Raw genomic sequence first — 15,883 nt, 5'->3', positions numbered from 1 at the left:
AAAAAAAAAAAAAAAAAAAAAAAAAAAAAAAAAAAAAAAAACCATTTTACCTTTCCCATTTAATCATTTTATTAAACTTCCAGCAACTTTTAATATGTTGATAGAACTTTATAAGTAGTAATGAGCAATTTTGTGGTAGTGAACCAAATTTTTTGGATCACATGTTTAGTACACTGACACGCATATGATGAATTATCAGTTTTTTAAATTTCTGTGGGTACATAGTAGGTGTATATATTTAGTATTTTTATACAAGTCAATTTTCTTTCAAAAACAAAGCTAAATCAGTGTCTTAAAATTATTAATAATATTGATAATTAAAAATATTGAATAATTCTTACAAATTCCTAGAAAATTATTTTTTAAAAAGAAAGAGGGAAAGCAGGCCAGGACAATGGCTTCCACCTGTAGTCCCAGCACTTTGGGAGGCCAAGGTGGGCGGTCATGAGGTCAAGAGATCCAGACCATCCTGGCCAACATGGTGAAACCCCGTCTCTACTAAAAGCACTTTGGGAGGCCGAGGTGGGCGGATCACGAGGTCAGGAGATCAAGACCATCCTGGCTAACACGGTGAAACCCCGTCTCTACTAAAAAAATACAAAAAACTAGCCGGGCGAGGTGGCGGCGCCTGTAGTCCCAGCTACTCGGGAGGCTGAGGCAGGAGAATGGCGGGAACCCGGGAGGCGGAGCTTGCAGTGAGCTGAGATCCGGCCACTGCACTCCAGCCTGGGCGACAGAGGGAGACTCCGTCTCAAAAAAAAAAAATTAGCTGAGCATGGTGGAGTACACCTGTAGTCCCAGCTACCCGGGAGGCTGAGGCAGGAGAATCGCTTGAACCTGGGAGGCAGAGGTTGCGGTGAGCAGAAATCGTGCCACTGCACTCCAGCCTGGGCGACACAGGGAGACTTCTTCTCAAAATAAAAAAAAAAGAAAAGAAAAGAAAAGAAAAAAGAAAGAGGGAAAGTAGGAAAGAAGAAATGGTTTTATTAAAAAATGGTCTTGGCCAGGCGCGGTGGCTCACGCCTGTAATCCCAGCACTTTGGGAGGCCGAGATGGGCGGATCAGGAGGTCAGAAGAACGAGACCATCCTGGCTAACACGGTGAAACCCTGTCTCTACTAAAAATACAAAAAAAAAAAAAAAAAAAAAAACTAGCCGGGCGTAGTGGCCGGCGCCTGTAGTCCCAGCTACTTGGGAGGCTGAGGCAGGAGAATGGCGTAAACCCGGGAGGCGGAGCTTGCAGTGAGCAGAGATCAGGCCACTGCACTCCAGCCTGGGCGACTGAGCAAGACTCCATCTCAAAAAAAAAAAAAAGACAAAGAAAAAAAAATCTTACTAAATAAAGTATTATGGGTAATTTCAGCCATGATAAAAATAATGTTGTTCAACTTTTATAGAATTTCTATTACTTACCATCTGATAATATGCAGTGACCCAGGACATTTTTTATCTTCTCGGAGGATTTTTAAACTGAGGTCTACAAAAACAGAAACACAGTCTATTTTTGTCTACCAAATGACTGCTGTACTGAAATTGTCCATGCTAAATAGGGTATTTCCTTTAACTATTTTATTTATGTAATTTATTTAGTTTTATAGCTTATAAAAACATTTTGGATCTCTAAACATCTACTTTAAAAATAAATCCTATGTTAAGAAGTAGCTTAGTCTCAATTTTGATTACAGTTAGGAGTTTCCCCCTTCTAAAATGTAGCACAACTGAGTTGGCTCCAAAATCAATTTGTGTCCCTTCTTTGCCTCCGTAGAATTCTAAGTAATTATGAGGTAGTGTTGAGACTATCTCCATTGGCCAACTTAAAATATACACCTCAATCTCAGTCATTTCTCTGTTATTTCTCTCCCTCTCAATGAAAAGAAAGGAATGAAAAATTTCACATGGATTATTCTCAAATACTTACTTTATCTGAAATCCAACTACCTTTTTATACTTAGGAAGAATAGGAATATCATATTAAGAGTCTGGGTTTAGGCCGGGTGCGGTGGCTCACACCTGTAATCCCAGCACTTTGGGGGGCTAAGGCAGGAGAATTACTTGAGCCCAGGATGTCGAAACCAGCCAGGGCAACCTAGTGAACCCTCACCTCTAAAAAAAAAATTAAAAAATTATCTGGGCATAGTGGCACATGCCTATAGTCCCAACTACTCAGGAAGCTGAGGCAGGAGGATCACTTGAGCCTGGAAGGTCGAAGCTGTAATCCTATAATGATCATGCCGCCACACTCCAGCCCGGACAATGAAATGAGACTCCGTCTCTAAATAAATAAATAAATAAATAAATAAATAAATAAATAGAATTTTGGTTTAAAGTAGTCCAAGATCAATCACTGATTTATGTGTGATTTTGCATAAGTAACTTCACCTTTTCATATTGTTTTCCTGTCCTAAAATTGATGTTACCTGTATCTCTATTGAGGGATACGAAAATTATCCTGTGTTGATATAGCATTCAGAAATTACAAGAGAGTGACACAGGAGTACTAAGCATTTTTATGATGTATATTACTTTAAGAACAAACATTGAAAGGGAGACATATCACTTCCACAATAACTGTCACAAAAAATAAAGCTATAGGGAATGGTATCATTGCCATTGCCTAGGGTAGTGACTGGCACACAGTATGTGCTTATTACCAACAATATGTCTTTCTCAATTCTATGTTCTAGACACGAAGGGAAACTGCAAATATATGTTAGATATAAACACATTCACTATTACAAGTTTGTATCTCATAGACCAAAAGATGTCATAATACAAATGAGGTTGTTGTGATTGCAAATATCATGTTTATGTGCTTATAGCACACATGCATTTTATTGATGCTCTTACATTGCTTAATATTTTTTTCTTTTTTGTGACAGAGTCTCACTATATCACCCAGGCTGGAATTCAGTGGTGCAATCACAGCTCACTGTAGCCTTAAGCCCCTAGGCTCAGATGATCCTCCCACCTCAGCCTCCAGAGTAGCTGGAACTACAGGCACCCGCCACCATGGCCAGCTAATTTTTTGTATTTTTTATAGAGACAGGGTTTCACCGTGTTGTTCAGGCTGGTCTTGGACTCCTAGGCTCAAGCAATCTGCCCACCTTGCCTTTCAAAGTGTTATGATTACACTTTGGATTACAAGCATGAGCCACCGTGCCCAACCAAGAGAATTAGACTAAAATGAGGCCAAGGTATATCATTAAATACAGATGTAAGAAATTTTAAATTAGATTTTGAAAAATAACATCTTACAAGGCAACTTGTAGCTCTCTATATTTATTTTCAAAATGATAGTTCCTATTTTAGTGACAAGTCAACAAGATTCACAATCCAGCTTTTTTAAAACTTTTTTTAAATACTTTAAGTTCTGGAATATATGCACAGAACGTGAAGTTTTGTTCATGAGCCATGGTGGTTTGCTGCACCCATCAACCCGTCAACTAGGTTTTTAGCCCTGCATGCATTAGGTATTTGTTCTAATGCTATTCTTTCCCTTGCCCCTGATCCCCTGACAGGCTCCCGTGTGTGATGTTCCCCTCCCTGTTTCCATGGGTTCTCATTGTTCAACTCCCACTTATGAATGAGAATATGCGGTGTTTGGTTTTCTGTTCCTGTGTTAGTTTGCTGAGAATGATGGTTTCCAGTTTCATCCATGTTCCTGCAAAGGACATGAACTAAATCTTTTTTTATGGCTACATAGTTTTCCATGATGTATATGTGCCACATTTTCTTTATCCAGTCTATCATTGATGGGCATTTGGGTTGGTTCCAAGTCTTTACTATTGTAAATAGTGCTGTAATAAACATATGTGTGCATGTGTCTTTATAGTAGAATGATTTATAATCCTTTGGGTATATACCCAGTAATGGGATTGCTTAGTCAAATGGTATTTCTGGTTCTATATCCTTGAGAAATTGCCACACTGTCTTCCACAATGGCTGAACTAATTCACACTCCCACTAACAGTGTAAAAGCATTCCTATTTCTCCACATCCTCTCCAGCACCTATTGTTTCCTGACTTGTTAGTGATCTCCATTCTAACTGGCATGAGATAGTATCTCATTGTGGTTTTGATTTGCATTTCTCTAATGACCAGTGATGATGAGCTTTTTTTCATATGTTTGTTGGTTGCATAAATGTCTTCTTTTTTTTTTTTTTTTTTTTTTTTTTGAGACGGAGTCTCGCTCTGTCGCCCAAACTGGAGTGCAGTGGCCGGATCTCAGCTCACTGCAAGCTCCGCCTTTCAGGTTCATGCCATTCTCCTGCCTCAGCCTCCTGAGTAGCTGGGACTACAGGTGCCCACCACCTCGCTCGGCTAGTTTTTTGTATTTTTTTAGTAGAGACGGGGTTTCACCGGGTTAGCCAGGATGGTCTTGATCTCCTGACCTTGTGATCCGCCTGTCTCAGCCTCCCAAAGTGCTGGGATTACAGGCTTAAGCCACCGCGCCCGGCCCATAAATGTCTTCTTTTGAGAAGTGTCTGTTCATATACTTTGCCCACTTTTTGATGGGGTTTTTTTTTCTTGTAAATTTGTTTTAAGTTCCTTGTAGATTCTGGCTATTATACCTTTGTCAGATGGATAGATTGCAAAAATTTTCTCCCATTCTGTATGTTGCCTGTTCACTCTAATGACAATTTCTTTTCCTGTACAGAAGCTCTACAGTTTAATTAGATCCCATTTGTCTATTCTGGCTTTTGTTGCAATTGCTTTTGGTGCTTTAGTCACAAAGTCTTTGCCCATGCCTATGTCCTGAATGGTACTGCCTAGGTTCTCTTCTAGGTTTTTATGGTTTTAGGTCTTATATTTAAGTCTTTAATCCATCTTGAATTAACTTTTGTATAAGGTGTAAGGAAGGGGTCCAGTTTCAGTTTTCTGCATATGGCTAGCCAGTTTTCCCAGCACCATTTATTAAATAGGGAATCCTTTCCTCATTGCTTGTTTTTGTCAGGTTTGTCAAAGATCAGATGGTTGTAGATGTGTTGTGTTATTTCTGAGGTCTCTGTTCTCTTCCATTGGTCTATATATCTATTTTGGTACCAGTACCATGCTGTTTTGGTTGCTGTAGCCTTATAATATAGTCAGGTAGCGTGATGCCTCCAGTTTTGTTCTTTTTGCTTAGGATTGTCTTGGCCATATGGGCTCCTTTTTGGTTCCATATGAAATTTAAAGTAGTTTTTTTCTAATTCTATGAAGAAAGTCAATGGTAGCTTGATGGGAATGACATTGAATCTATAATTACTTTGGGCAGTATGGCCATTTTCACGATACACAATCCAGCTTTTTAAACAAATAAGATTTTGAAAAATTGTTGAGTCCTAGGTACTTGGGTTTTTTACTTTTTGGTTTTTTGTTTGTTTGGTTGGTTGGTTGTTTTGAGATGAAGTTTTGCTCTTGTCACCCAGGCTGGAGTGAAATGGCACAATCTTGGCTCACTGCAATGTCTGTCTCCTGGGTTCAAGTGATTCGCCTGCCTCAGCCTCCCAAGTAGCTGGGATTACAGGTGCCCACTACAATGCCCAGCTAATTTTTGTATTTTTAGTAGAGACAGTGTTTCACCATGTTGGCCAGGCTGGTCTTGAACTCCTGACCTCAGGTGATCCACCCGCCTCGGCCTCCCAAAATGTTGGGATTACAGGCGTGAGCCACCATGCCTGGCCGGTACTTGTTTTTATAATAAGAGAAGAAAAGGGGCCAGAAACAGCTTGTGTAATATAAGGAAATGAGATGATAAGTTTAAGAGCACTGAAACAAAAGGAATGAAAGTAGAAGACCTGGCAATTGAGAAAAAAGCCAGAACTGATTAGAATAATAATTATCTTAATATCCATGTGAATCTACAAGTGAGTATGGCTTTTTTTTTCCCCCAGCATTTTTATATATGTTAACAGAGAGAAAAGGTTTTCACTTGGTTTCTTTGAACTTCCTCAATGCCAAAGTGTACCTTAAAGAATAAATTCAATTGAGACACAAAATAGTGCAAATCTACAGCATTCAAATAGATTTTGATCTAGCTGTTGCTTTTATACTGGACTTGTCCAGACAGATTTCTTTTTTCTTCCATCTATCACCTGGCATCTAGCCAGGAACTAGTAATTCCTATAAGTAAAATCACTACACACAGTAAAATTAAAATGGAAAAATGGATTAGCAAATTGGTCTTGAAGAACAGGCCCTTAAGTTGGAATTAGCACACTTTGTGAGATTTGTCTATTCTTGCTAAATAGAGAAAGGGGCTACAACAGCCGAAGAGACTAGTTAGTTTAACTTTACCATCCAAATGGCGTTCTCCATAAGAGCTCTCTGGAAACAGGCCCCTTAGGTATGTTATACATGAGATGGAAGTAGCAAAAAGTTTCTTCACCATTTTCAGGGACTCGTGCTCATTAGTGATTTGGGATGGGAAAACTGTTTCCTGGAAAAACAACGTAGGTGAAAAAAGATTAGTATTCTTTAATATATTCAGTTCAGCACATCATTACCATAGATATAATGAAAAGATTTCTCAGAACTTCAAATTTGATACATTTGAAGGTAATCAAAAAGAAACAGTGCTTTGAATATTACATTAAATTAGATCTTCATAGGCAAGGCAGAGCAGAAAGGCAGAAACAATTACCCAAGTAATTCAAGACTAAAACAATTTATTTCATAATGATCCATGAAACTGGAGTTTTACTATGATTATATAATCTCCTTCTCTCTCATACACTCCTCAGACCCTACTGCAATATGGATTTTACTCCTTTCCTTTCTACACTATTCTCTCAAAAGTCACCAAGTGCAATCCTATGGTTGACCTCTTCTCATCCCTCATAATATGTAACTTCTTTATATTATCTGACACTGTTACCCACATACTCTCTTTTCCTCTCCAAAGTGCCATAACACTATTTTGGTTTTTAACCTATTCCTACGTATCTGTCTCAGGCTCTTTTATTTTTTTCCAGTTGTTCTGCTCTTTAAATGTTAGTTATCCCCCAGGATTCTGTCTTCAGGCTTTTTCTCTTTTACAGCTGTCTTCTTGAATAATTTCATCTAGTTTCATAGCTTCAGCTACAGCCTATACAGAAAGGATTTAGGGTTCCTATTTCTGTTATGAGTCTCAGTTCTATATTTTTATTTCCTGAACATCTGCACCTAAACTACTTTGTAGATCACTTAAACTCAGTTTATCTCTGCCACCCCTGGCTAAAACCTGATCCCAAGTCTCATTCTCAGACTAGTGAATCAGCACTACTCCAGTCATCCAGGTTAGAAGCAGCTTCATCTTTGTCTTCTCTCTTCTTCATACCCTACTAAATTCTATTAATTCTCTCTAAAAGAGTTCTCAAATCTATTTTCTCCTTTCCCTTCTCACTGCCACTGGCTTGACTAAGGACATACTCAATTATCTCCTTGATTACTGCAGTAGCCCCTGATTTCGTTGCTAACAATTCTTTTATTCAACCTGTCTTCCATATTGCCATCAGAATTAATTTTCAAGGATACAAATCTTATCAGTGTTCGTCCAGGATAGAGTTCAAGTACCTTAGAGTGGGATTTGAGAACTGTCAAAATCTTATTCTTGTTTAGCTCTCCTGCTTATCTCGTACCCCTTCCTCCCTACCCACACTCCCTTATTCTCTCCCATGCACCCTACTGTCTAGCCATGTGGAATTGCGGCTATTCATCTACTATTCTATTGCCATGTATTTCCACACTTTTGTGCTTTGCTTAAAAGTGAGGAATACAAAGGAGGAATGCAAAGCTTCTGTAAGATGTCACATAGTGTTCTATAAAAAGTATCAATACTAGGAATAGCTTCCTGCTAAATTTTATGTATGTGTATATATACAACATAGTAAACAAACTTAAATCATTGTTCTTAAATGATTAGATAGTCTTCATTAAGAAATAGTGTGCCGTAAAAGGAGTGTGATAAGAGAGCAACTGGTATATGAATTTGTGACTTTTGCTTCAGTATGTAAGGAGCATCTACCAAGAGTCATCTTGCATATAGAATATTTGCTGATGGATAGGTTGTGCCAGTATCTCAAATTATCATTTCAACATATGTTTGACATACTATGTGTACTGTATACACAATGTTTATTGTGTTTACGTATTAAAATAAAAATAAAAATTTGATCTGTTTTTCTTTTTTTTTTTTTTTTTTTTTGAGATGGAGTCTCACTCTGTCCCCAAGCTGGAGTGCAGTGGCCTGATCTAGGCTCACTGCAAGCTCCGCCTCCCGGGTTCACGCCCTTCTCCTGCCTCAGCCTCCCAAGTAGCTGGGACTACAGGCGCCCGCTACCACGCCGGGCTAATTTTTTGTATTTTTAGTAGAGACGGGGTTTCACTGTGTCAGCCAGGATAATCTCAATCTCTTGACCTCGTGATCCACCTGTCTCGGCCTCCCAAAGTGAGGGGATTACAGGCGTGAGCCACCGCGCCCGGCCGATCTGTTTTTCATAATTATTCTGTGAGGCTGCTTTTTGCTGTTTTCTTTAAGCCAAGCACAAAATATGTCTCATGAATTCCAGTCAGTATTGTGTCAATACATTATAATTTTAAAGTATTTTCTAAATATTAACAAATTAGACTATATTAAACTTTAGAACTTCTGTTCATTAATATACTACTAAGAGCATAGGTCTTACAAAGGACTCATATCCAGAATGTATAAAGAACTCCTAAAATTCTTTAAGACAGTCAAATAGAAAAGTGTCTATTTGTATGAAAATAGACACTTAATAAAAGAGCATATCCAAATGACCAATAAACAAATGAAAAAGTGTTCAAATTTTATCAGGCAAGTGAGCATTAAAATCACAAGGAGGCCAGGGGTGGTGGCTCACACCTGTAATCCCAGCACTTTGGGAGGCTGAGGTGGGTGGATCACTTGAGGTCAGGAGTTCAAGACCAGCCTGGCCAACATGGTGAAACCCCTGTCTCTACTAAAAATACAAAAATTAGCCAGGTGTGGTGGAGGGTGCCTATTATCCTAGCTACTCGGGAGGCTGAGGCAGTAGAAACACTTGAACCCAGGAGGCGGAGATCACAGTGAGCCAAGGTTGTACCATTCCAGCCTGGGCAACAGAGTAAGACTGTCAAACAAACAAACAAAAAAATCACAATGAGAGAATACTACACACCCACCAAAATGGCTAAAAGTTTTTTAAAGGATGTAGAATAATAAAAACTCCTAAACACTGGTTGTGGGAGTGTAAATGGGTACAACCTCTTTGGAAAGTTGCTTGGCAGTATATAATAAAGCTAAATAATCACATATCCTATGACCCATATTTTACTCATAGGTATACATCCAACACATATGCTTATATGTTCACTATAGGACATGTATTAGAGTATTAGAAAAGCATTATTTGTAATAGACCCACGCTGGAAACCACCCAAATGCTCATCAACAGTAAAATGAATAAAACTGTGGTATATGCCCCCGATGGAATACTATATAGCAATGAGAATGAATGATCTATAACTATACCGAGTAATACAGATGACTCTCACTCATAATGCTGAGCAAAAGAAACCAGATACAAATGAGTATTAGTGTATGATTTCATTTATATAAAGTACAAAAGCAGGTGAAACTAATTTATGCTGTTAGATGTCAAGATGGTGGTTTATCTTGGTGGGGAGAGGTAATAATAACTAGAAGACAGCATGAGAGAGAGTGCTGGTAGTATTCTGTTTTCTGATCTGGCTTCTGGCTTACAACAATGTGTTAAGTTTGTAAAAATTCATTTAGTTGTACACTTATACATTATATGAATATATTCAGTAAAAATGTTAAGTGTTTGCTGGTCATATAAGTTTGGAAAATGTTGTCTTATGCAGTTCTTTCGGCCAGGCATGCTCTTTTTCCCATTTCCAAAGTATGAAAAATCTTAATCCAAATATGTATTTAATCTTATTACATTATAGGTACTGTTTTAGGTTCTGAGATGTAGTAGTGAGCAAAACATGTAACAATCCTCTCCCTCATGTGGCTTACATTCTGTATCACTCTTAATTCATACTATAAGGATAATATTTATTACCAGTTAATATAATATTTGAAGGCAGAGTGCAGATAAATTCTGACTTTTCCCAACATAGCCAGGGGGCATGGCTAACTCCACATGTCCCTAGGCTTTACCTAGATTCTAATGGCTCCAAAGCAGGTAAGCTGAACAATTTTTAAAAGTCAAAGAAGCAGTTTGTGACATTAAAGCATTTAGCAAACCTAATATCTGACCCAGACCAAATGTCTAAATTTTGAATATGTTTTTATTTTACCAATAATCTATTTTCCAAAGATTATTAAAGTCATGTAAACTAAAAGGCACTAAAGTTTTAATTCTTCTGACAAAATATTTAAGTGCTTATTTTTCTTTAAGCCAATTGATTAGCACTCTTTTATTGTAAACACCATACACACAACACATATAAATACACAGACAGAAGAAGATCCAGTAGTTGTAAGATTTTTCATTTGCCAGTTTTTAAGTTTCTTTTTTTTCTTTTCTTTTTTTTTTTTTTTTTTGAGACGGAGTCTTGCTCTGTCGCCCGGGCTGGAGTGCAGTGGCCGGATCTCAGCTCACTGCAAGCTCCGCCTCCCGGGTTTACGCCATTCTCCTGCCTCAGCCTCCGGAGTAGCTGGGACTACAGTCTCCTGCCACCTCGCCCGGCTAGCTTTTTTTGTATTTTTAGTAGAGACGGGGTTTCACCGTGTTAGCCAGGATGGTCTCGATCTCCTGACCTCGTGATCCGCCCGTCTCGGCCTCCCAAAGTGCTGGGATTACAGGCTTGAGCCACCGCGCCCGGCCTTTTAAGTTTCTTAACTGGATTACTGGCTTCAGGGTGGAGCCCTTGGAAGAATAGGCTCAGGAAAGCATGTAGTTTCTAGGGCCTAATAAACAGGCACAGCTGGAAGGTATAAACAGATTCCCAAAATTAAGGGTCTCGTTTTTATACTGGATCCTGGATCCCCAGAAAAACAGAGAAATGGCATAGGAAAAGACAGTACAACACTTTTACCATGCACTTCACTGCAAGGCAGCCCAAAGTCAATCAGCCAATTTTGTAATCAGCCCATCTTATTTCTTATTCTGAGCCAAGGCATATGCTAGGTTTTCCTCAGGGAATTCTCTCTTCTCTATGCGAATTATCTTCATCATTCAAGGTCTGTCCACCTTCCGCCTTACCTCTTTCATGAGGAATATACAGACCATTCCAGTCCACATGAAATTTCTAAATTCCTACAATTTGCATTGTCTTACTCTTTTTCACATATATATAAATCATATATTGCTTTGTATATTGTCTTAACTCCTAACAAGATTATAAACTTTTGGGAGATGAAGATCATATTTTTGTATTTTATCAGTGAATAACACAGTATTATGAATATTATATTACATAATATTGAGTCTCAATGAATAAACAAATGATGCGTTAATGAATGTCATGGGACAAACCAAACTACATGCCTGGCCCTGGGATGTTCCCCTAGACTTCTAGCATCCAAGTTTCTCTCAGTGCTCTCCCTTTCTGTTCTTATAATTACACCATGGTGTGCAACACAAGTTTCCTAAGGTTTTAGGAAGTGACTATCTCACCAAGAACCATTCTCTTTAAACATCTTTTTGTTTCTGATTTCTTTTACTCTAGAAGATCTAAATATATTGTATAAACATGAAACAAGCACCCAGGAAGTAACTTTGTAGAAATTTATTTTAATTTTCTGGTCCTTGGTCTATTGGGCAGTTAAAATGTACACATACTCTCCCAGAATATTATGTGCTAATTAACTGATAAAACTGCTGCTTACAAACACACATACAAAAGATTAAAATTATAATTCTGAACTAACTCACTAAATGGTCATTGATTTTCTTTTAATTCTTAACAGATACCTTAGATACCTTGTGTATTGTGATGGAGTGAGAAAGCTGAGCAGTGGCCATTGTAGAAATGTATCAGGATTATTCCAACAAGTCCAATCTATTAAAAAAGTAATTAATTCATTAGAGACCTTGCCAAATATAATGCTTCCTCTCTTACTCTACCCAAAAATGAAACTGAAAAAGTCTAAAAGCAAACAAAAAAATTAAAATCAAGGACAGTTAAGTATAAACTGTTTTCCAGATTGTTCAGTTTAGAGAGAAATTTACCAAGCTACATTTTGAAGAAGCAAAGGAAGAATGAATGCTAAGATAATTCTATCAGGCCCTATCTAAACTATAAAATGAATTTGAGTTGAAAAAAGTACTTATTGTTAATTTTCCAAAGGAGAACTATATAATTAAAATTTGATCACACTCATTGGGAAATAAGTTTAATAAACATTTTTATCTATAATTTTGGCATAAGGTCTCTGGATGAATTTTTCCATCCACCCAATGAAAATTATAAGATTATTTATTTGTTCACAAATATATTTGGAGAATAAAATACATTGTAAATCACCTAGAGACTCAATATATATTATTAATCCTTGTCATTCCCTCAGAGTGTAACAATGCTCTCTATATAGCAAAGGCTCAAAAACATTTCCTGAATTAACTTCGGTTGTCATTTATTTGCAACTTCAACTCAAAAGTTAATGTTTATACTTCATACCCATTAAAACAGTTATTCATCCAACTAGCTGAAAAAGAAATCAAGAGAGAAATCTCATTTACAATACCTACCAAAAAATTAGGAATACATTTAAGAAAGTGAAAGATTGCTACAACGAAACTACAAAATACTGATGAAAGAAATCGAACAGAACACAAAAAGAAAGAAAGAGAGAGAAAGAAAGAGAGAGAGAAAGAAAGAAAGAAAGAAAGAAAGAAAGAAAGAAAGAAAGAAAGAAAGAAAGAAAGAAGGAAGGAAGGAAGGAAGGAAGGAAGGAAGGAAGGAAGGAAGGAAGGAAGGAAGGAAGGAAGGAAGGAAAAAGAGAGAGGGAGGGAGGGGAGTGGAGGGGAGGGAGGGAAGAAGGAAGGAAGAAAATATGGTGTATATATACACAATTGAATATTATTCAGGCATTTTAAAAAGCATGAAAATCTGTCATTCACAGCAACAGAGATTAACCTATATGACATAATGTTAAGTGAAGTAAGTCAGGTACAGAAAGATAAATACCATGTGTCCTCACTCACCTGGGAGCTAAAACGGATGAGCTCTTAGAAGTAGTTATTAGAGGCTAGGATGGGCAGCAGGGAGGAGGTTGGATAGGGAGAAGTTAGTTAATGGATATAAAATTACAGCTAGAAAGGAGAAGACATTCTTTTGTTCTGTAGCACTGTAGAGTGATGACAGTTAACAATGATTTATTATATATTTAAAATAGCTCAACATAGAGAATTATAAGTGTTTGAACTGATGGATATGCTTTGACTTGACCATTACATATTATACACATGTATCAAAATATCACTCTGTACCCCATAAATATGTACAATTACCGTGTGTCAATTTAAAATTTTGTAAATGATTATTCAAAAATGGAAAGTAGTAAGTTGCAAAGGATGTGGAGAAATTAAAACCCTTATGCATTGCTGGTGGGAATGAAAATGGTGCAGCCATTGTGGAAAACAGCATGGCATTCCTCAAAAAGTGAAACAGAATTACCATATTATCCAGCATTTCCATCTCTAGGTATATATTCAAAAGAATTGAAACCAGGGACTGAAACAGATACTTGTACACCAATGCTCATAGCCACATAATTCACATTAGCCAAAAGATGGAAACAATTCAAATGTCTATTAAAAGATGAATGAATAAACAAAATGTGGTATTTACAATGGAATATCATTCAATTGTTTTGTTTGCTTGTTTGCTTTGTTTTGTTTTTAAGACGGGGTCTCCTTCTGTCACCCAGGGTAGAGTGCAATAGCGTGATCTCAGCTCACTGCAACCTCTGGCTCCCAGGCTCAAGTGATTCTCCCACCTCAGCCTCTTGAGTAGCTGGGACCACAAGCACTTGCCACCACACCTGGCTAATTTTTGTAATTTTTGTAGAGATGGAGTTTTGTCATGTTGCCCAGGCTGGTCTTGAATTCCTAGACTCAGGCAATCCACCCACCTCATCCTCCCAATGTGCTGGGATTACAGGCATGCGCCACCACACCTGACCTCTATTCAATCTTAAAAAGGAATGAAGTTCTGATACATGCTACAATGTGAATAAATCTTGAAAACATTATGCTAAGTGAAAAGCCAGACATAAAAGGACAAATATTACATGATCCCACTTATATGAGGTACCTAGAGTAGGCAAATTCATAGAGACAGAAAGTAGAATAGAGGTTACCAGGTGCTGGTGGGGTAGAAGGAGTTTAATAGGTATAGAGTTTCTGTTCAGGATGATGAAAAGGTTTTAGAAATGGATAGTGATAATGGTTGCACAACATTGTATATGTGCTTAGTGTCACTGAGTTGTACACTTAGAAAAGCTGAGGTGTTAAGTTTTATATTACAGTTTACCACAATAAAAAAGTTCATATTTAAAATACATCTAGTTTTCACCCTTATTCTTTTGTTAATACAAAAAAGAAGCAGCCGGGTTTGGTGGCTCATGCCCGATGCCTGTAATCCCAGAATAGTGGGAGGCCAAGGCAGGTGGATCACGAGGTCAGGAGATCGAGATCATCCTGGCCAACATGGTGAAACCCCGTCTCTACTAAAAACAGAAAAATTATCCAGGCATGGTGGTGGGCGCCTGTGGTCCCAGCTACTAGGAGGCTGAGGCAGGAGAATGTCACGAACCCGGGAGGTGCAGCTTGCAGTAAGCCAAGATCGTGCCACTGCACTCCAGCCTGGGTGACAGAGCAAGAGTCTGTCTCGAAAAAAAAAAAAAGAAGCAAATTTTCCCTTTTCTTTACAAAGGCTTAATTTAATTTCAATTGGGGCTTCTTTTCAAGGTTTTATGAAGTTCTGACCAAAATACTTGTAAAATAACTTCTTTCAAGATACTCCATTCTGGATCACCAAGGATAGCCTGTGATCGGTTTTTGTGTATCCATTAATGCAAGACTCGAAGATTTTCCCAAGAGGGCAGAATTATTTGCAAGCACTGCCACAAGGTGATGATAGAGATTATAAATAGGTGGTAATATTTAATTTCTCTCAAACTACTTCTTCAGAGGGGCACTAGGGGACACTCTTTTACAATATTTTATATACGAGACTGAAAACCACCTAACAGTCCTTTAATCCTTAAAGATTCCAAGCTATCTTTTCTTGATTTCAGAGTATAACCTTCATATCTGACTCAGCACATCAGTTGTCCCCCTTAAATTTCAAAAAATAAAATGGGAAATGAAGTAGCTCTAAGAGTTTAAGATCTAGTCCCAGCCCATTAAACTATGACACACTACCCACTACTGGGGTACTTACTAGTCTTAGAGACAATAAATAAGAGAAATAATGATTTTAAAATAGTTTTCTATATTAGTGGGGTTTTTTAACTTTCTCTGTGATCATAGCCATTCTGATGTCATTTCTAGGGAATCAAGCTCTGAAAATAGCATCAGCCAATTAGAACACAATGCATTACTACATCCATATTTTTGCAATGTATGGATGGCCTAGATTAAATTAATATTACCATTGAAAACTCTGAGGCGGCCGGGCGCGGTGGCTCAAGCCTGTAATCCCAGCACTTTGGGAGGCCGAGACGGGCGGATCACGAGGTCAGGAAATCGAGGCCATCCTGGCTAACACGGTGAAACCCCGTCTCTACTAAAAAATACAAAAAACTAGCCGGGCGAGGTGGCGGGCGCCTGTAGTTCCAGCTACTTCGGAGGCTGAGGCCGGAGAACGGCGTAAAACCCGGGGGGCGGAGCTTGCAGTGAGCAGAGATCCGGCCACTGCACTCCAGCCTGGGCAACAGAGCGAGA

General features: G+C 38.2%; 1 protein-coding gene across 6 annotated transcripts in view; it reads right to left on the bottom strand.

Moving 5' to 3' along the window:
* The window catches only part of HORMAD2 (HORMA domain containing 2), a 145,593-nt gene that overhangs the window by 76,208 nt on the left and 53,502 nt on the right, over positions 1 to 15,883 (bottom strand). For 4 of the 6 annotated variants that reach the window (XM_023190749.2, XM_023190750.2, XM_023190747.2 and 1 more), the window contains 3 exons: positions 11,906 to 11,993; positions 6,276 to 6,417; positions 1,413 to 1,476 (listed from right to left, as the gene is read on the bottom strand). In XM_023190749.2, the coding sequence (XP_023046517.1) occupies positions 1,413 to 1,476; positions 6,276 to 6,417; positions 11,906 to 11,956 (257 nt within the window). In that variant the 5' untranslated portion in view covers positions 11,957 to 11,993. Of the gene's footprint in view, positions 1 to 1,412; positions 1,477 to 6,275; positions 6,418 to 11,905; positions 11,994 to 15,883 lie in introns of those variants that run through there. The other 2 variants (XM_023190746.1, XM_026448661.1) reach the window with 2 other exon arrangements.

Source organism: Piliocolobus tephrosceles, chromosome 19 (assembly GCF_002776525.5).
Source record: "Piliocolobus tephrosceles isolate RC106 chromosome 19, ASM277652v3, whole genome shotgun sequence".
Taxonomy (NCBI): domain Eukaryota; kingdom Metazoa; phylum Chordata; class Mammalia; order Primates; family Cercopithecidae; genus Piliocolobus; species Piliocolobus tephrosceles.
This window is presented reverse-complemented; position numbering and strand designations above follow the sequence as displayed.